The sequence below is a fragment of the Monopterus albus genome, unplaced genomic scaffold (assembly GCF_001952655.1).
Source record: "Monopterus albus unplaced genomic scaffold, M_albus_1.0 scaffold320.1, whole genome shotgun sequence".
Taxonomy (NCBI): domain Eukaryota; kingdom Metazoa; phylum Chordata; class Actinopteri; order Synbranchiformes; family Synbranchidae; genus Monopterus; species Monopterus albus.
The window spans coordinates 952,192-968,724 of record NW_018128200.1 but is presented as its reverse complement, the minus strand read 5'-3'; the positions used below and the strand labels follow the sequence as shown (position 1 = coordinate 968,724).

The 16,533-nt window shown below is 39.2% G+C and overlaps 1 protein-coding gene across 1 annotated transcript in view; it reads left to right on the top strand.

Moving 5' to 3' along the window:
- LOC109974108 (rho-related GTP-binding protein RhoQ) overlaps positions 1 to 8,932 on the top strand; it is a 20,933-nt gene extending 12,001 nt beyond the window's left edge. Inside the window, exons 3-5 of the mRNA XM_020624131.1 lie at positions 5,169 to 5,333; positions 6,717 to 6,812; positions 7,138 to 8,932. Of these exons, the coding sequence (XP_020479787.1) occupies positions 5,169 to 5,333; positions 6,717 to 6,812; positions 7,138 to 7,299 (423 nt within the window). The 3' untranslated portion in view covers positions 7,300 to 8,932. The remainder of the gene's footprint in view (positions 1 to 5,168; positions 5,334 to 6,716; positions 6,813 to 7,137) is intronic.
- The last annotated feature ends 7,601 nt before the right edge of the window (positions 8,933 to 16,533 follow it).

The following is a 16,533-nucleotide window of genomic DNA, read 5'->3' as shown; positions in this document are numbered from 1 at the left end:
CTAGTTGATTTTTGATTTTTGCTTTACTTAGTGATTAGAAGCATCCCTGTACGGGCTTGTGGTCCCACCCAGCAGCCATGTTAGAGCAGGCGTCTCTGACTCTGTTGACATAGCCAGTTTATCAAGCACTGAGGAGGAGATAGAAGTAGAAAAGGAGAAAGCTAGAAAGCAGTGGAAGGAGGGGGTGATGTAGGAGGGGATGACTCACTAATATCATTGCGCTCGTATGTCACTGAGTCAACAGAGCACAGCCACACAGAGGAACTCACACAGTGACTGAATGAAGACACTAAGTCTCTTCCTGTTGGAAACATATGGATAGGACTGTCATATACACAACAAGCCACTCTTGCTTCTTTTTCTCTCTTTCCATACCTTTCATCCCTTTCCAGTGATCATTATATTTACTGTAAACTCCTGACTACCTTGGTACAGTGGGTATGGAAAGTATTCAGACCCCCTTAAATTTTTCACTCTTTGTTATATTGCAGCCATATGCTAAAATCATTTAAGTTCATTTTTTCCTCATTAATGTACACACAGCACCCCATATTGACAGAAAAACACAGAATTTTTGACATTTTTGCAGATTTATTAAAAAAGAAAAACTGAAATATCACATGGTCATAAGTATTCAGACCCTTTGCTGTGACACTCATATATTTAACTTAGGTGCTGTCCATTTCTTCTGATCATCCCTGAGATGGTTCTACACCTTCATTTGAGTCCAGCTGTGTTTGATTATACTGATTGGACGTGATTAGGAAAGCCACACACCTGTCTATATAAGACCCTTCAGCTCACAGTGCATGTCAGAGCAAATGAGAATCATGAGGTCACAGGAACTGCCTGAAGAGCTCAGAGACAGAATTGTGGCAAGGCACAGATCTGGCCAAGGTTACAAAAAACTTTCTGCTGCACTTAAGGTTCCTAAGAGCACAGTGGCCTCCATAATCCTTAAATGGAAGATGTTTGGGACGCTCAGAACCCTTCCTAGAGCTGGCCGTCTGGCCAAACTGAGCTATCGGGGGAGAAGAGCCTTGGTGAGAGAGGTACAGAAGAACCCAAAGATGACTGTGGCTGAGCTCCAGAGATGCAGTCGGGAGATGGGAGAAAGTTGTAGAAAGTCAACCATCACTGCAGCCCTCCACCAGTCAGGGCTTTATGGCAGAGGGTCCCGACGGAAGCCTGTCCTCAGTGCAAGACACATGAAAGCCTGCATGGAGTTTGCTAAAAAACACCTGACGGACTCCAAGGTGGTGAGAAATAAGATTCTCTGGTCTGATGAGATCAAGATAGAACTTTTTGGCCTTAATTCTAAGTGGTATGTGTGGAGAAAACCAGGCACTGCTCATCACCTGTCCAATACGGTCCCAACAGTGAAGCATGGTGGTGGCAGCATCATGCTATGGGGGTGTTTTTCAGCTGCAGGGACAGGACGACTGGTTGCAATCGAGGGAAGGATGAATGCGGCCAAGTACAGGGATATCCTGGACGAAAACCTTCTCCAGAGTGCTCAGGACCTCAGACTGGGCCGAAGGTTCACCTTCCAACAAGACAATGACCCTAAGCACACAGCTAAAATAACGAAGGAGTGGCTTCACAACAACTCCGGGTCTGTTCTTGAATGGACCAGACAGAGCCCTGACTTAAACCCAATTTAGCATCTCTGGAGAGACCTGAAAATGGCTGTCCACCAACGTTTACCATCCAACCTGACAGAACTGGAGAGGATCTGCAAGGAGGAATGGCAGAGGATCCCCAAATGCAGGTGTGAAAAACTTGTTGCATCATTCCCAAAAAGACTCATGGCTGTATTAGCTCAAAAGGGTGCTTCTACTAAATACTGAGCAAAGGGTCTGAATACTTATGACCATGTGATATTTCAGTTTTTCTTTTTTAATATGGCTGCAATATAACAAAGAGTGAAAAATTTAAGGGGGTCTGAATACTTTCCGTACCCACTGTAAGTCTGTTCTGCAATGTGTTAGTGAATTCTTCAACTGTTGACCTGTACTAATAAAACTTCATGACCTACTTCTGGTGGAAACACTCATCCAAAGACCTGTTACAGTAGTGTGAGTGTAAACATTTCTGGACTGAGTGCTGATCAAACTTACAGTAAGACTGAGCACTGAGGCTACAGGTATTTATGAGGATACACTTAGTCTGTGCCTAACTATATCCATTGGCGAGTGGGCATATTGTCTTTAGTAATGTGTCAGGGGTGTACTGAAGAAACAGTGTGAGACGCTCCAAACCTGTTTACGTTAAACTGCTGAGTGGTATTCCTTTTGTGGCTCACCAGGAGATTGTGCAAACCAAGGTCATGAACACAGACACATACTGTATACGCAGCGTGTACTTTATCCCATGTGACAGATATAGCATCTCTCTCTTCAGAAGGTCATGGAGACTAAGATCCTGTGGAACTTCCAGATCTAAACAGACAGAAAGGTACTTGCCAACCAACCAGACATCGTGGTAGTAGACAAGGAACAGAGGGAGGTAGCGTTGATAGACATAGCAGTTTCAAGTGACAGCAACATCAAGGAGTATGAGAATCTAGAGAAGTAACAGGGCCTGAAAGAGGAACTGGAGAGAATGTGGAAAGTGAAGGCCAAAGTGGTCCCATTGGTGCTAGGAGCACTTGGAGTTGTGACTCCTAAAATGATAGAGTAGCTCCAACAGATCCCAGGAACAATAATAGAGCTCTTTGTCCAAATGAGTGCAGTGCTAAGTACAGCTAAAATACTGCCCAGAACCCTCAAGCTCCCAGGCCTCTGGTGTGTGTGTAAAACAGATACTGATATTTGTTCTTGATATACTATAATATATTCTATATTAGCTGAATGTTGTATTTCATGTTTATAGTATTCATGGAGGTGCTTTTTTTTTCCATTGAGGTGCCTCAACTCTAAACATTGTGGATAAGGATAATCACCTTTATTGGCCAAGTATGTTACACACAAGGAATTTGTTTCCGGTACAGAACCGAGGCAGCCATCTGCTGCGCCAGCTCAACTGATAGCTCTAACCATCAGGGGCAACTTGCGGATTCAGTGTTTTGCCCAAGGACACTTCAACACCTGCACTGCAAGCACCGAGATTCGAACCTCCGGTTGGGAGACAACTGCTCTACCTACCCAAACCACAGTCGCCATATAAAAATGGTATATGTAATTTTCAGAATCGGCTTTACTGGCCAGGAGGAATTTGACTCAGCTACAGCAGGCCTCAGTGTTCATGTGCAATGTAATCATATAACGGGCATGGTATCACACTTAATATCAAGCATGAAACTGGATTCGAAACCCACTCCCCCCCAGTTTATTTTACTAACTGAGCCATGCCTCCAATTCTACATTGCAATATTGATACATATTGTATATTTTGATACAGTAAATTTTCTGGAAACTCAAATGGTTATTTGTTAATATATAAAATAGCCAGGCAGAAATGTTAATGTTTTGGTAGTGAATTCAATACCTGACATCAGTCAGTAAATGTTAAAATCCAATATTGCTATAAATCAGTCTTGGTCATTGATTAGCAATATTTGCAACAACTGCCTCTATTCCCAGAGTTATACTAAAGGTCTACTAATGTGATTTAGTGTTGCTTTTCCATAAATGCGGGGACTCATCCCAAGAGACAGAATCAACACTGCAGAGGCTGAGATATCCTGACTTGATTCCTCAGTGTGGCAGTTTCCAAAAGCAAGTGAAATATAAAGTTTGCAAATCATTCTTAATGTTTGTCTCAGCTTGTTTGGAGCACCAGATGGTTTGCATCCATAATTGATTTATCGCATCAGGAAGTTCAGATAGTGTCAGGTAAGCTGTCAGTCACAGGAAGGTTGCATAATTGACTGTGTTGTTAAAACACTCAATCATTGAGAATCCACATTCTGAATTCTGGCAGTATAATAAAATTTTTTACAAAGCCTCTAAAAATGGTCAAACATCCTGGCTTCAGCGTGTGAAATGCTATACTTACTGTATTTGGAAGTAAGAGGATGAACAACTCATAAATCTTTGAATTAAATCCACTTGACCCACTCCACTGAGGCATAGTTGAGTCATCTAGAGTGTGAGCACAGGTCTGAAGAGTTGTAGGCTGTTTTCATTTCCATTGTCTGCTGTAATCTCATATAAAGTCAGTATATCTTAAATTCATTACACCTGCCTGACTGATCTACTGCTATTTGGAGAATCCTTTGACATTTGGATAACTATTACTCATAATCCATTTGCGTGAGAAAGACAAGTGTCTGGGGCTATAGCAGTGTGATCAAATTGTACTGTGCTAAGTGTGTTTGGCACAAAATGGAAATTGCTGAAAGCATCAGAATGACAGTCATGCCAGTTCTTGGCTGTCCCATTGCAACTGGCTCTGCCACAGTTAGATGTTGTATCCAATTAGCTTTGATTTCAGGAATGGGGACAAAGAATTTTCAAAATAAGAATGAGATTGATTGAGTTGGTCCGGTTGAGTCGCGATTGTGTTTACTGGAGATCAATTGATTCGTTATTTCTTCAAGCTAGCAGCAGAAAACCATGTGCCATCAGAATTAAAAAGTGAGATAGGTCGTGAATATTCATATGTGTGCAAGTCAGACACTCTGTCAAAATGGTTTATCTTTGGTGAGGACAAGGGAGATCTTGATCTGGTGCACAAAGGGCAGTCCTAAGTCTGTGAATTAGCCATTTACACCACACAAACATCCAAGATGGTAGTGTCTGGTTTTTAGCGTCTTGTCTGGAAATGTACACTAATTCCTCATTATCTCTGTCAGGATGGGAGAGAACATAACTTTCATGTGATGATCTTTACATTCTTTTCATTCTTCTTAACTCAGTTCCAAGTGCCTTTTTAAAAATATCTCTAACAATAGTCCATATCATTAACATAAGACGACTAAAGAGCTTTCTAAGCACAGTACATGTTTAGCTCTCCTGTCTCCAGTGAGAACTAAAAATCTGTCTACATTTGGAGCTCACTTTTTATATCTTTTAATAATTTATGAATAATAAATTCTCAGATGTTAAGAAAAAGAAATTAATCATATCTGCTCAATGTTTCTTTTATATCCCTCCATTCTGACCTCTTATCCTCTGAGGATCCCAAATGCCAGTGTTAATCTTTTTTGTCCAATCCTCTTCCAGGAGGACTACGACCGTCTCAGGCCACTGTCGTACCCCATGACTGATGTCTTCCTCATATGCTTCTCGGTGGTAAATCCTGCCAGTTTCCAGAATGTGCGCGAGGAATGGGTGCCTGAGTTGCAGGAGTATGCACCCAGTGTCCCTTACCTGCTCATTGGCACCCAGGTTAGTCTCAAAACACTGGTAATACCACAGGGGTTCATACTCAGCTTACAATTGCTGCTCCAAAGCCATATCAGGTATATGTCTGTCAGAATCTGTCAACATCTCTATCTGCAATTTCACATCCCCATTTTGGGCACAAATTTCACATTCAGCCTGCAAAAGAGCTTTTACACTCTAAAGCACAGTTTTACACTCTTAAAGCACAAGTAAAAAGCTCAAAGTACAAAAGCTGATTTAAGGAGGTAATCAAAATCTGAAACAGGCCTGCCTATCAAAGAGTATATAGAAAAAAAATGACACCTGGATTTATGTTTTAAAAAGCTGCCAAACAACGGCTTCATTTTGTAGGTGAATCATAATAGGTCATCAGCATTTGGAACATTTGTATGCTGGGTTTCTCTTGTCCTCGTGTTTCTCAATTTGACCATTTAGTTTTATTTAGTACTGTATGAACATTCACTTACAGAGATCCATCCATCATCTATACCACTTATTCCTGAATAGGGTCACGGGTGGGCTGGAGCCTATCCCAGGTGACAATGGTTGAGAGGCGGGGTACACCTTGGACAGGTCACCAGTCTATCACAGAGCTAACATGTAGACAAACAACCACACACACTCACTCACTCCTAGGGTCAATTTAGAGTCACCAATCAACCTGAGCTGCATGTCTTGTGATGCAACTAAATTCATATAGATGACCAACTGATCCTAAATATTAGCTTATCTTAAGCCTTTAAACCCACTGCCTGTACCATATGCCCTCTTATGAACTCATTTTGGTCTGTGTTCGCCTGGCAACCAAACACCAGTGCAGCCAGGGCCCAGTGGTAATGAAGGGGACGGAGTGGATGTCTGATTTATCTTGTGTCAGCTGATGTTGACACCTCTTTTGCCTGTTCCCGTCTTAACTTGCCCGCTGCTCCTTGGCTGGATGCTGACACACATGAGCTCCACAACAGTGAACCATGCTGGCCCAAATCACGCCATTCAAGAACAGGGGTAATGAAGGTTGCCTCCTGTAACATTGTAAATGTGGCTGCATTTATCATAATCAGTTATTACAAAGATGAGGATGAGTGGTGTGCTGGGTGAGGAACCTTGTGGTTGGCTGTTAAATTGCTTTGCACAAGAGCAGGAAGTGTGGGTCAACATGGTGTTGTTTCAGAATGTGAAAACAGTCAGTTATGCAGTTCAGCTCTTTGACTCAAGTCGTGGCTACACTATGTTTAGAAACAAGGACTCAGAAAAATGTCATAATACATGATTTTATATTGACATAAAAAAATGTCAATAGGAAAATATTAAAGTATTTAATACACTATGTGTATATTAATAGTGATGTTTACTTAGCTCAGAGGAAGTGTCTTTTATTTCTTTGAGATTGACCTTCGGGATGACCCCAAGACCATTGCCAAACTGAATGACATGAAGGAGAAGCCCATAGCCACTGAGCAAGGACAGAAACTGGCGAAGGAGGTTTGTATGGTTGTCTGAGATGGTATAATGATGAGGATGGTGTTTTCATCCAGGCGATAAGAAGAGGATTATAGGAAATACCTATTTTTAAAAGGTAGTTTCTATACCATAAAAAGATATGGTATGTTAATGAGTGCTGGTAGGCAGATTTTATTATGTGGACTAAGTTAAGCTATCTGACTGTAGCTTAATACTTGCCATACAAACCTAATAATAGTATTCATCTTCTAACTAAACTATCTTTAAGCACATTTATTTTCCTAAAAGTCAAATGATTTCTTATCTTTCACTTAATTACCGATGGTCTGCCCTTTTTACTCATCAGATCGGTGCATATTGTTATGTGGAATGTTCAGCTTTGACCCAAAAGGGCCTGAAGACGGTGTTTGACGAGGCCATCATTGCCATCCTAGCTCCCAAGAGAAAGAAAGGAGCTCTGAAGAGAAGACTGGGACCGCGCTGCATCAACTGCTGTCTAATCACGTGATGTATAAAGAGATCAGCAACCAACCATAAACCAAACCTGGAGATAAAAGAAAAGAAGCACAGAGAGCAGATGAGACAAATGAGAAGACTGAACAGAACAAAACAAGAGCTGCTTATAAGCTGCAGTGATCTTGAATGGTCATAACTTTCTCTCCTGCTGTCCAACACTGGGGTTGAGATGCAGTTTACTACCAAAGGAGCACAAAACCCAAGTCAGTCTCTTCTTCTTAAAGACTTTTTGCCTCAGAAGTAGCTTCTTTTATAACCATTTAAATCATTTTTTGTGCAAAATTGTTGTATGCTCTCATATGAAAAAGCAACATGTCATTTCAGTTATAAGAGAAATGCTACATTTAAGGAGATCATGTTATTTCTATGGTTGTTAAAGCTAGGTTATCAAGAGAGAAAGCCTCCAGGTGATAAATAATAAGAGGCTAAGTGACACTGTGACAGTGCCCAGGATAAAGTTCTGGACATAAGGTTTTCTTTTGTAATTTACACCACTTATTTATCTTTTGAGGGCCTGAAAATTAACATATACTGTGAGGGACAACAGATCAACAGAGGAAATGATGTACAGGTGACAGCTTTGGACACAGATTTGTATTATTTGGACCTTTTAATTTTGTGTTTTGCCTTATGAAAGCCCTTCATTTTATAGTATGGCATGCCAAATACTGTAATTTAAGACCATGACTGAGGTCTTTGTCAGGAACGGAGGCATATTATCTATTTAAAAATATATTATCCAGAGTTATTGATTCTCCATCTCTAAAACAGAGATCATCACGCCTGTGAAAATACATTGTCAACTGATAGTTTACCATTTATGCTTTAATTTTTGTGATCCTGCAATAATGTGTTATTCTTTTATCACCTTTAAAAATAAGAAGATGAATCTCATTTTAGAAATGAAACTCTAATTCATATCCAATGTCCAAAAAACATGCGCACATGTAGGCTACTTTCACCAAAATCAGGTGGCTAAGATGATCCAATACTGTATATGTAATGCACAATATGAAGCACAGTCAGCACCACTTCATTTCCCAGCACAACAAAGAACATTCCTCTGCATTTAAACAGTGTCCCTCTGCCAGAGAAGGCTGATTGAAGCACAGAGGATGCACAGTAGTCCATCAGGTACAAATGTGACCATAGCGCACTATCTGGCCATGCGGAAGAACAGGTTGCAGCTTTAAGTCTTTATACATCACTAACTTTAACCAGGCTGCCCCACAGAAAATAAATGTTACAAAAAGTAAAGCTGTTGTTAAATATTTATGCCCAGATGTTTCCAGGTGTAGCTGTTGCATAGCATTAGCAAAGTGAACCTACTAGCTAACATGACCGTCACTGACCTGAAAAAAATGAGCGGCGAGTTAATTTGAACCATTGGAAGATGGTCAGTATATTTGATTACAGCTGAATGACATGAACTGGGATGTTTTTTTGTTTTTTTTTAACTAAACAGCACACCAGTGCCATATACCACAAATGTTATGCTAACAATATTAGCCAGATTAAATGATAAAAATAATGTAAATTAAGTTAGCATAATCATATCCCATTCACTCACTGGCTGTATACTACTTTTTCTGACACATAGTGTATGTTTTTTTATATACTAATACATAGTGATTTTCTGCAAATATTCCATACCACCAATTTACACATCACATAAAGTTTTAACCTGCTGGAACCTAGTTCAATAAACCACTAATCTGAAATTAGCTAGTAGCTACTGAGAACTTAAGAAGGACTTTATAGGACTTTCATACTAAATGGTGACAAATTGATTTATGAATACCAGTACAGTAGCTAGTGCAACCCAGTCTGTAGAAGACAATCTTTCAATATAATTTCAATCTAAATCACTGCCAAATGTGAAGATAGGAGATTCCCACATGACAACCATAAGGGATTCATATAATGTATGGAAATGGCATTAGTCTGACCAAAACCCATGTAATTAATTGATTGATGTAATAAAGTCACATGTGACATTTTCCAAGATTTATAGAATAATTTAAATCTGTGAGCCCCCGAAACAATTTTAAGCAACAAAGATTTCAAGCCCACACCTATCACACTGAAGGTAACAACTTGAGGTTGGAACTGAACTTTTATGCAAGCCAAACATCTAAATGATCTGCTTTTTTTAAATTAAATTTTTAATGTATTGGCATTTTCTAACCTTTTTTAAAAAAAGTTATTAATTTTCTGTTCAGAGTCTGTTCACAGTTGATTAAAGCTTTAATGTAAATGGTGCTCCTCTCTATCCCAGCCTGCGTTGTACTTTAGAGCTGTAGAGTGGATTGCAGGGTGAACAGGCTTGTTTCTTGGACAGTTTTGTTTGCTTACAATGTGTGAAGGTCCACCTTCAGGATACAGGACCTAAGTGCCACAGCAACCAATGCATTCTGCCACTGATGCTTTTTTCTTCTCAATAAATGTGTGTTAATAAGCCTACTTGGAGAGTTTAACTTGGAGAATGTCAGATGTGCTGTGGAATGCATTTGTGAAATTAACCTTTGCAGTGTTTAATCCTGGAACTGAATGCATTCATGTTCATAATGGGTCAGACATTAGTGGGTTGACTTGATAAGCAGGTCAACAGCATTAAATTCTAAGGTGCGTGTGTGAATAAATACATACAAATTCTTTGTCCTTATTTATATACAGATATGCCTGGATGTTCTTTGTTCACAAAGTTGTTTTTTTTTTCATTTCAAGCCTTTTAAAATTAATGACATTTCATCAAATTATGCCTCAGTATGTACAAGGATGAATTATGTTGAACTCTGAAGTATTAGCACCACTTACTGGCTGCTTTTATTACATGCCCCTCACCTTTCTGCTTTTTAATCAGAAATGAAAGGCAACTTCAACATGCACACAATTCCTTTACTCTGCTTCACATAGTTTCCCAACTGAGAGGCACCAGAAACCTATGTTGCTGTTGCGGGTTAAGTAGATTTTTAATGAAGTATCTCAACTATATGTTGGGCCATTTCTGAATTTGAAATGTTCCACACTGAATCATATATTTTGTCTGTCACAGTTATGACTTTTTGTGTTAGAGTAGAAACTAAGCATACATACAAAGTTTGATGTGCAGATTTAAAGCCATCTCAAAGATAATTTACTCCACACCTTTATAGCCTGATCTAATATTGTTTATGAAGGTCCAACGAGATCCTACACTGGTCTGCAACTCTTCTCAGGGGTACCTCATTGATAATCACGATGGCTTCACATTGTAGTCTGGATGATCACCTCTCTACATCTACTGCCAGATCCAAAGACATGCAGATCAAACTAATCATACACTCCTTCTAGAGCACCATGTTCTTAAATAAGGGGTCTGCCCAGCAATTTACCCACTTAACTGTCAGAGTCGGCGCGTAAAGCTGCCGATGATGTCGAGGGTGAACTCAATTATAACGCTAGACGAAGACCAGGTAGAGTTTAGATACTTTACTGGTAACACAAAACAAACAAAACAAAAGTCCAGAATCTACATCCACAGTCAATGCCAGCAAACACACACATCCGAGAGATCCACAATCGCGAGGTCAGAGAGGAGAAATCCGAGGGTCGGTACACAGCAGGCTAACAGACTCAGGGGGGATAAAGCAAAACACGGTGGTCAAAAGCAATCCAGGGTCAGAACAAGTGAATCATGTACGAGAATAATCGCTGGAAAGTCAGAGCTGGGGTCTGGAACAACCTGGCAGCGTCCTGGTGGAAGGACGCTGCCTAAATACGGGTGAAAACAGGTCTAAACAATAGAGTCCTGATTAAAGTAAAAAGTCCGTGACTAAGCTATAGCTAAACAGGAAGTTATGTCAAAACAAAAGCATACAACCGGAAACAGGTGGAACAGGGTCATGACATTAACATACAACTAAAAAGACTTCAGTCACTAAACAAAACAAAGTTAAAGGCAGCAATAGTATCAGTTTTGATGAATTTATATAAATGTCTCACACTGACAAAATATTTAGACTTTACAAGCCCTGGAGAACAAATATACCACCATACAGCATCAAATAGCCAACGGTATAGACTTGTATTGTTCATCAGCATACAATAAAATATCATATTGCATGTAGGCTTAACTTAATGCACAAGTGACAGAAAACAAACCTTGATGTTCATTTTATGAAAAATTGTAACATTCACATTGTGAAATGTACCCGAGGCACCTTTTAGCCATTACTTTAACATCACACTATATTCCAGTGATTATATTTTGATGAATGCCATGCGTCTGTATTACAGAGCTGTGTACCGACAGAAAAGGTATCAGATGAGCACTATCCCCAAACGGAGACAGATGAAACAGCACTGCACTGAAAAATGGGCAGACAGATACATGGGGAGATCTAAACTGGCTCACAAGTGTCCATTTCTATCTGTAGAGCTGCCTGCTGAGAACAAACCTTCTCATTTCCCCAGTATTAGAGAAAGAAATTGCTCTTGGTGGTTAGATTTTTGAAACATTCCCAATGTAGTAGAAATGTACTAACTGACTTCTTGCCTCACACAGTAGGTCAGCAGTGTGAATAGAGCTGTTAAGGCATGCTTGTCAAATATCTATGAAATTGAAGTAATTCATTTAATCCCTGATGTTAAGTTTGGCTTTACATGTTATAGCCAAGGTGATTTGTGTGTCTATTTTAATAAGTAAGATTACAGAGCAGTACAGAGAGCAGGATGGTGATGTACTCAAGCACCCTTCAATCTATGTGAGTTAGACAAAACAGCCAAAAAGAATAAGAAAACAAAAAAAGATTCTTTCAGCTCTGTTTTAAATTACCTTGCCAAAGAAGGGAACCAGATGTTGCTCAGAAAGTGAGAGACACTGATGTCCTTCAGAACCACCACCTCTTCATGGTTTTCATCACAAACTACATTGTTCAAGATGACAAAATGCCAGTTATACATTCTTTTTTACTGGAGAAAATAATGACCAAATATCAAACGTAACAAACGTGTCTTCCAAGAATCCAATATTTTTCTGTAAAATTTGACCAAATGCATAGAGACAAAGACAACAGCCTGTCAGTGTAGTGTCTCTTACTACAGTATACATGCTGAGAAGTCCCTGCATAAAGTTGCATTTACACAATTGTCAATTCATTTATACAAAAAAGTGACTACAAACTTTTATAGCATTAAGCCCTAAAATGTTTATCACTACTGCTTTTTTATCATGCATGCATACTCACCTCGACTTATCTGGTATCATTTTGTAAACTGCATGGCTTTTGTTGTGCATAAAGGTGTGTGTAAAACCCCCTCTGGCTCAGTGTATTCTCCAAGCTGGCTTATGGTATAGTAAGCTTTCTCTATGCAGCTTGGTTTAGTCTGCAGCTTCCTTTGAAGCTTTCTTCTGCTTGCACAAATCATGTGTAGACTCTATTGAAGGCCTTCAGGTTTGTGTTTCTGGTCATTGTTCTTCTGATCCTAAGCAACTGCAGCCTCTCTTGTCTTATTACCATATGTGGTAATAAGAGGGTGGACGGCAAAGTAAGAATTTCATTGTACAGGGAAACACATTTTCATTTTTTTCCATCCTGCTGCCACAAGATGGCAACCATGCCTATGTTACTGCATGAACAGCTCCTACATGCTCTACGTGCAATTCATTCAAAACAAAACTAATTGAATTGAAATAATTTACTTTGCTTTTCAGCTTGTGAGCCTTTTTATTTAGATTTGGACATATAAAAAGTATTCACCCCCTTGGATGTTTTACCATTTTATTGATTTTATAAATCAATCATGGTCAATATAATTTTTTTGACCAAAAAAAAACCCCTCTTTATTGTCAAAGTGAAAACAGGTTTCTACAAAGTAATATCAAATAAATAAAAATATGTAATGTGAAATAAGTGATTACATAAATATTAAACCCCTTTAAAATGACTGACCTAATTCAACAGAGGTCCAGCCAGTTGGTGATAGCAGTCTCACAATTAGTGCAATGGGGATCACCTGAGTGCAGTGAATGTGTCTCAAGTGATTGTAGTATAAAGACACCTGTGTACTGGTTAATCAGTATTTCTGGCTACCATGAAGACAAAAGAACACTCCAAGCAACTTAAAGAAAAGGTTATTGAAAAGTTTAAGTCATGGGGATGGATACACATAAATTTCCAAGGCATTGAACATCCCCCAGAGTTCAATTAAAACCATCATCAAGAAATGGAAGGAATATGGCACATGTCAAAATCTGGCTAGGTCAGGCCATCTTCAAAAACTGAGTGACCATGCAGGAAAGACACTAGTGAGGGAGGCCACAAAGACAACTGTGACTACTCTGAAGAAGTCACAAGCTTCAGCAGCTGAGATGGGAGAGACTGCATACAACAACTGTTGCCTGGGTTCTTCACCAGTCAAACCTTTATGAGAGAGTAGCAAAGAGAAAGCCACTGTTGAAGAAAACTCCTATTAAATATTGACTAGAGTTCGCCAAAAGACGTGGGAGACTCCATGGTCAAGTGGGAAAAGGTTTTTTGGGCCGATGAGACCAAAATGGTGCTTTTTGGCCATCTGACAAGACCCTATGTTTGTCGGACACCAAATGCTACACATCACCGCAAACATACCATCCCTACTGTGAAGCATGGTGGTGGCAGTGTCGTGCTGTGGGGATGCTTCTCGGCAGCCAGCCCTGGAAGGCTAAAGGTAGAGGTAGAGGGTAAAATGAATGCGGCAAAATATAGGATGATCCTGGAGGACAATCATATTCAGTCTGCAAGAGAACTACAGCTTGGGAAAAGATTGTTTTCCAGCAAGACAATGACCGGAAGCATACAGCAAAAGCTACACACAAATGGTTTAAAGACAACAAGGTGAGTGTTCTGGAGTGGACAAGTCAAAGCCCAGACCTTAATTTGATGGGGAATTTGTGGCTGGACTTGAAAAGGGCTGTTCATGCCTGATCCCCATGCAACCTGGCAGTGCTTGAGCAGTTTTGCAAAGAAGGGGAGGTGACAGTGGTGCGGTGGGTAGAGCAGAGCAGTCGTCTCCCAACCAGAAGGTTGAAGGTTCGAATCTCTGTGCCTCCAGTCCACGTGTTGAAGTGTCTTTGGGCAAGACACTGAACCCCCCTGTTGCCCCTGATGGTTAGAGCCATCTGTTGAGTTGACGCCACAAATGGCTGCCTCGATTCTGTACCGGAAACAAATTCCTTGTGTGTAATATACTTGGCCAATAAAGGTGATTATCTTTATCCTTAAAGAATTAAAATTGCAGTGTCCAGATGTGCAAGCATGATTGAGACCTATCCACACCAATTCAGTGCTGTGATTGCAGCCAAAGGTGCAAAATTTTGACAATTCAAATGAATGGGGAAATTTTACTTCAGCATATTTTCAGCTATTCCAGCTAATGTTCAACTCTTCAAAGACATTCATGCTTCTATTCAGAAGTTTTCTAAACTTAATACATTTGAAATATTTTGTTTTATTTTGAAAATCTTGCCCCATTCAAATGAATGGGAAAATTATACTTCCTCATACTTTCAGCTATTTCAGGTATCAAAATGTTCAGCTCTTCAAGGACATTCATGCTTCTATTCAGAACTTTTGTAAATTTCATATTTTTGAAATATTTAGCTTTATTTTGAAAATCTTGAGCCATTCAAATGAATGGGAAAATTCTACTTCAGCATACTTTCAGCTATTAAAATGTTCAGCTCTTCAAGGGTATTCATGCTTATATTCAGAACTTTTGTAAACGTCATACTTTTGAAATATTTGGCTTTATTTTGAAAATGTTCCTCCATTCAAATGAATGGGAAAATTCTACTTCAGCATAATTTCAGGTATCAAAAGGTTCAGCTCTTCAAGGACATTCATGCTTCTATTCAGAATTTTTCCAAACTTTCTACTTTTTAAATATTCAGCTTTATTTTGAAAATTTTGCCCCATTCAAATTATTGGGGAAATTCAACTTCAGAATACTTTCAGCTATTGAAATTCCAACTTCAGCATACTCTCAGCCTGCAAAAGCATTCAGGTGTCAATGTTCAGCATTTTCAGGGCGATCTTTCAGCACTCGGCATCCATACGCATTTTCTGAAGAAAATGCAATTTTCTAGTATTTGACATTGCTTTGTAGAAACCCATTTTCACTTTGATATTAAAGGTTTTTTGTAATTTTTGTGAAAAAGGCCAAATTATATTGACCATGATTTTTATAAATCAATAAAATGGTAAAACCTCCAAGGGGGTGAAGACTGTATATAGGCGCTGTAAGTATGAACCACACCCTTCAGAGAATAATAATTGAAATTTTTTTTAGGTCACCTTACTAGGAAAAACAGGAACCACGAAGCTTAAGTGTTGCACCACCTATTCAGTATCATGTCTGATCTGTATCCAAATCTATTTCTGTGCTGAGTGCCTGCCTATGCCCAAATGTCTGTCAACACTTATGATTTGTGTTAGTGTCACACTTGTATTTTACTATACACTTTAACTATATTCTTCTTACCTCAATCTTTCAAAAATGATCCTGGTAGAATAAACTACACCTTCTGCTCATTTGGTCATTTGCAAGGATCCTTTAGTAGTCGGGTATATGCTGGGATGGGTTTAGGCTCTTTTTAGTTTCTCATTTATAGTAGGAATATCTTGAGACTGTGGTATTTTCATCAGATTCACATAGTGAGTTAACTTGTACTTACTGTAAATTGCTTGCAGATGGCACAGCATAGAGCTGGTAGGAGAGGCCCTTGTTGGCTAAAATAACAAGTCAAAATTTTTATTTGCCATTTATGCATAAACAGACAGTCTAGGCATCAGAATTCTTGTGCAGCTATCCTTTGGAGTCGGGTGGGGAGTCAAAAGCCAGAAAGAACACTTATCCTTAAAATAAAAAAGTTACATAAAGGCGACAAAGCATTTAAAACTACAATACACAAAAATAGGGTAATAGTATTTTCCCCAGTGAACTTCAAATATTGCACTTAATAATTCACATGGTGGAGTTGGATATGTCATTACACTTAATGAGGTAGTGAGGGGTTATAACATACTAAAACACAGTTTATATTCAAGCTTGTTTCCATTGCTTGGTAGAGAATGTCCTGCTATTTCCTGCTATTACTCAGGTCCCACAAGAGAACACTCTTGATGAGATGCTAGATGCTTTTACAAAAAATCCTTGTGGAACATTTTTGTATTATTATCATGATTATTATTATTATTATTATTGC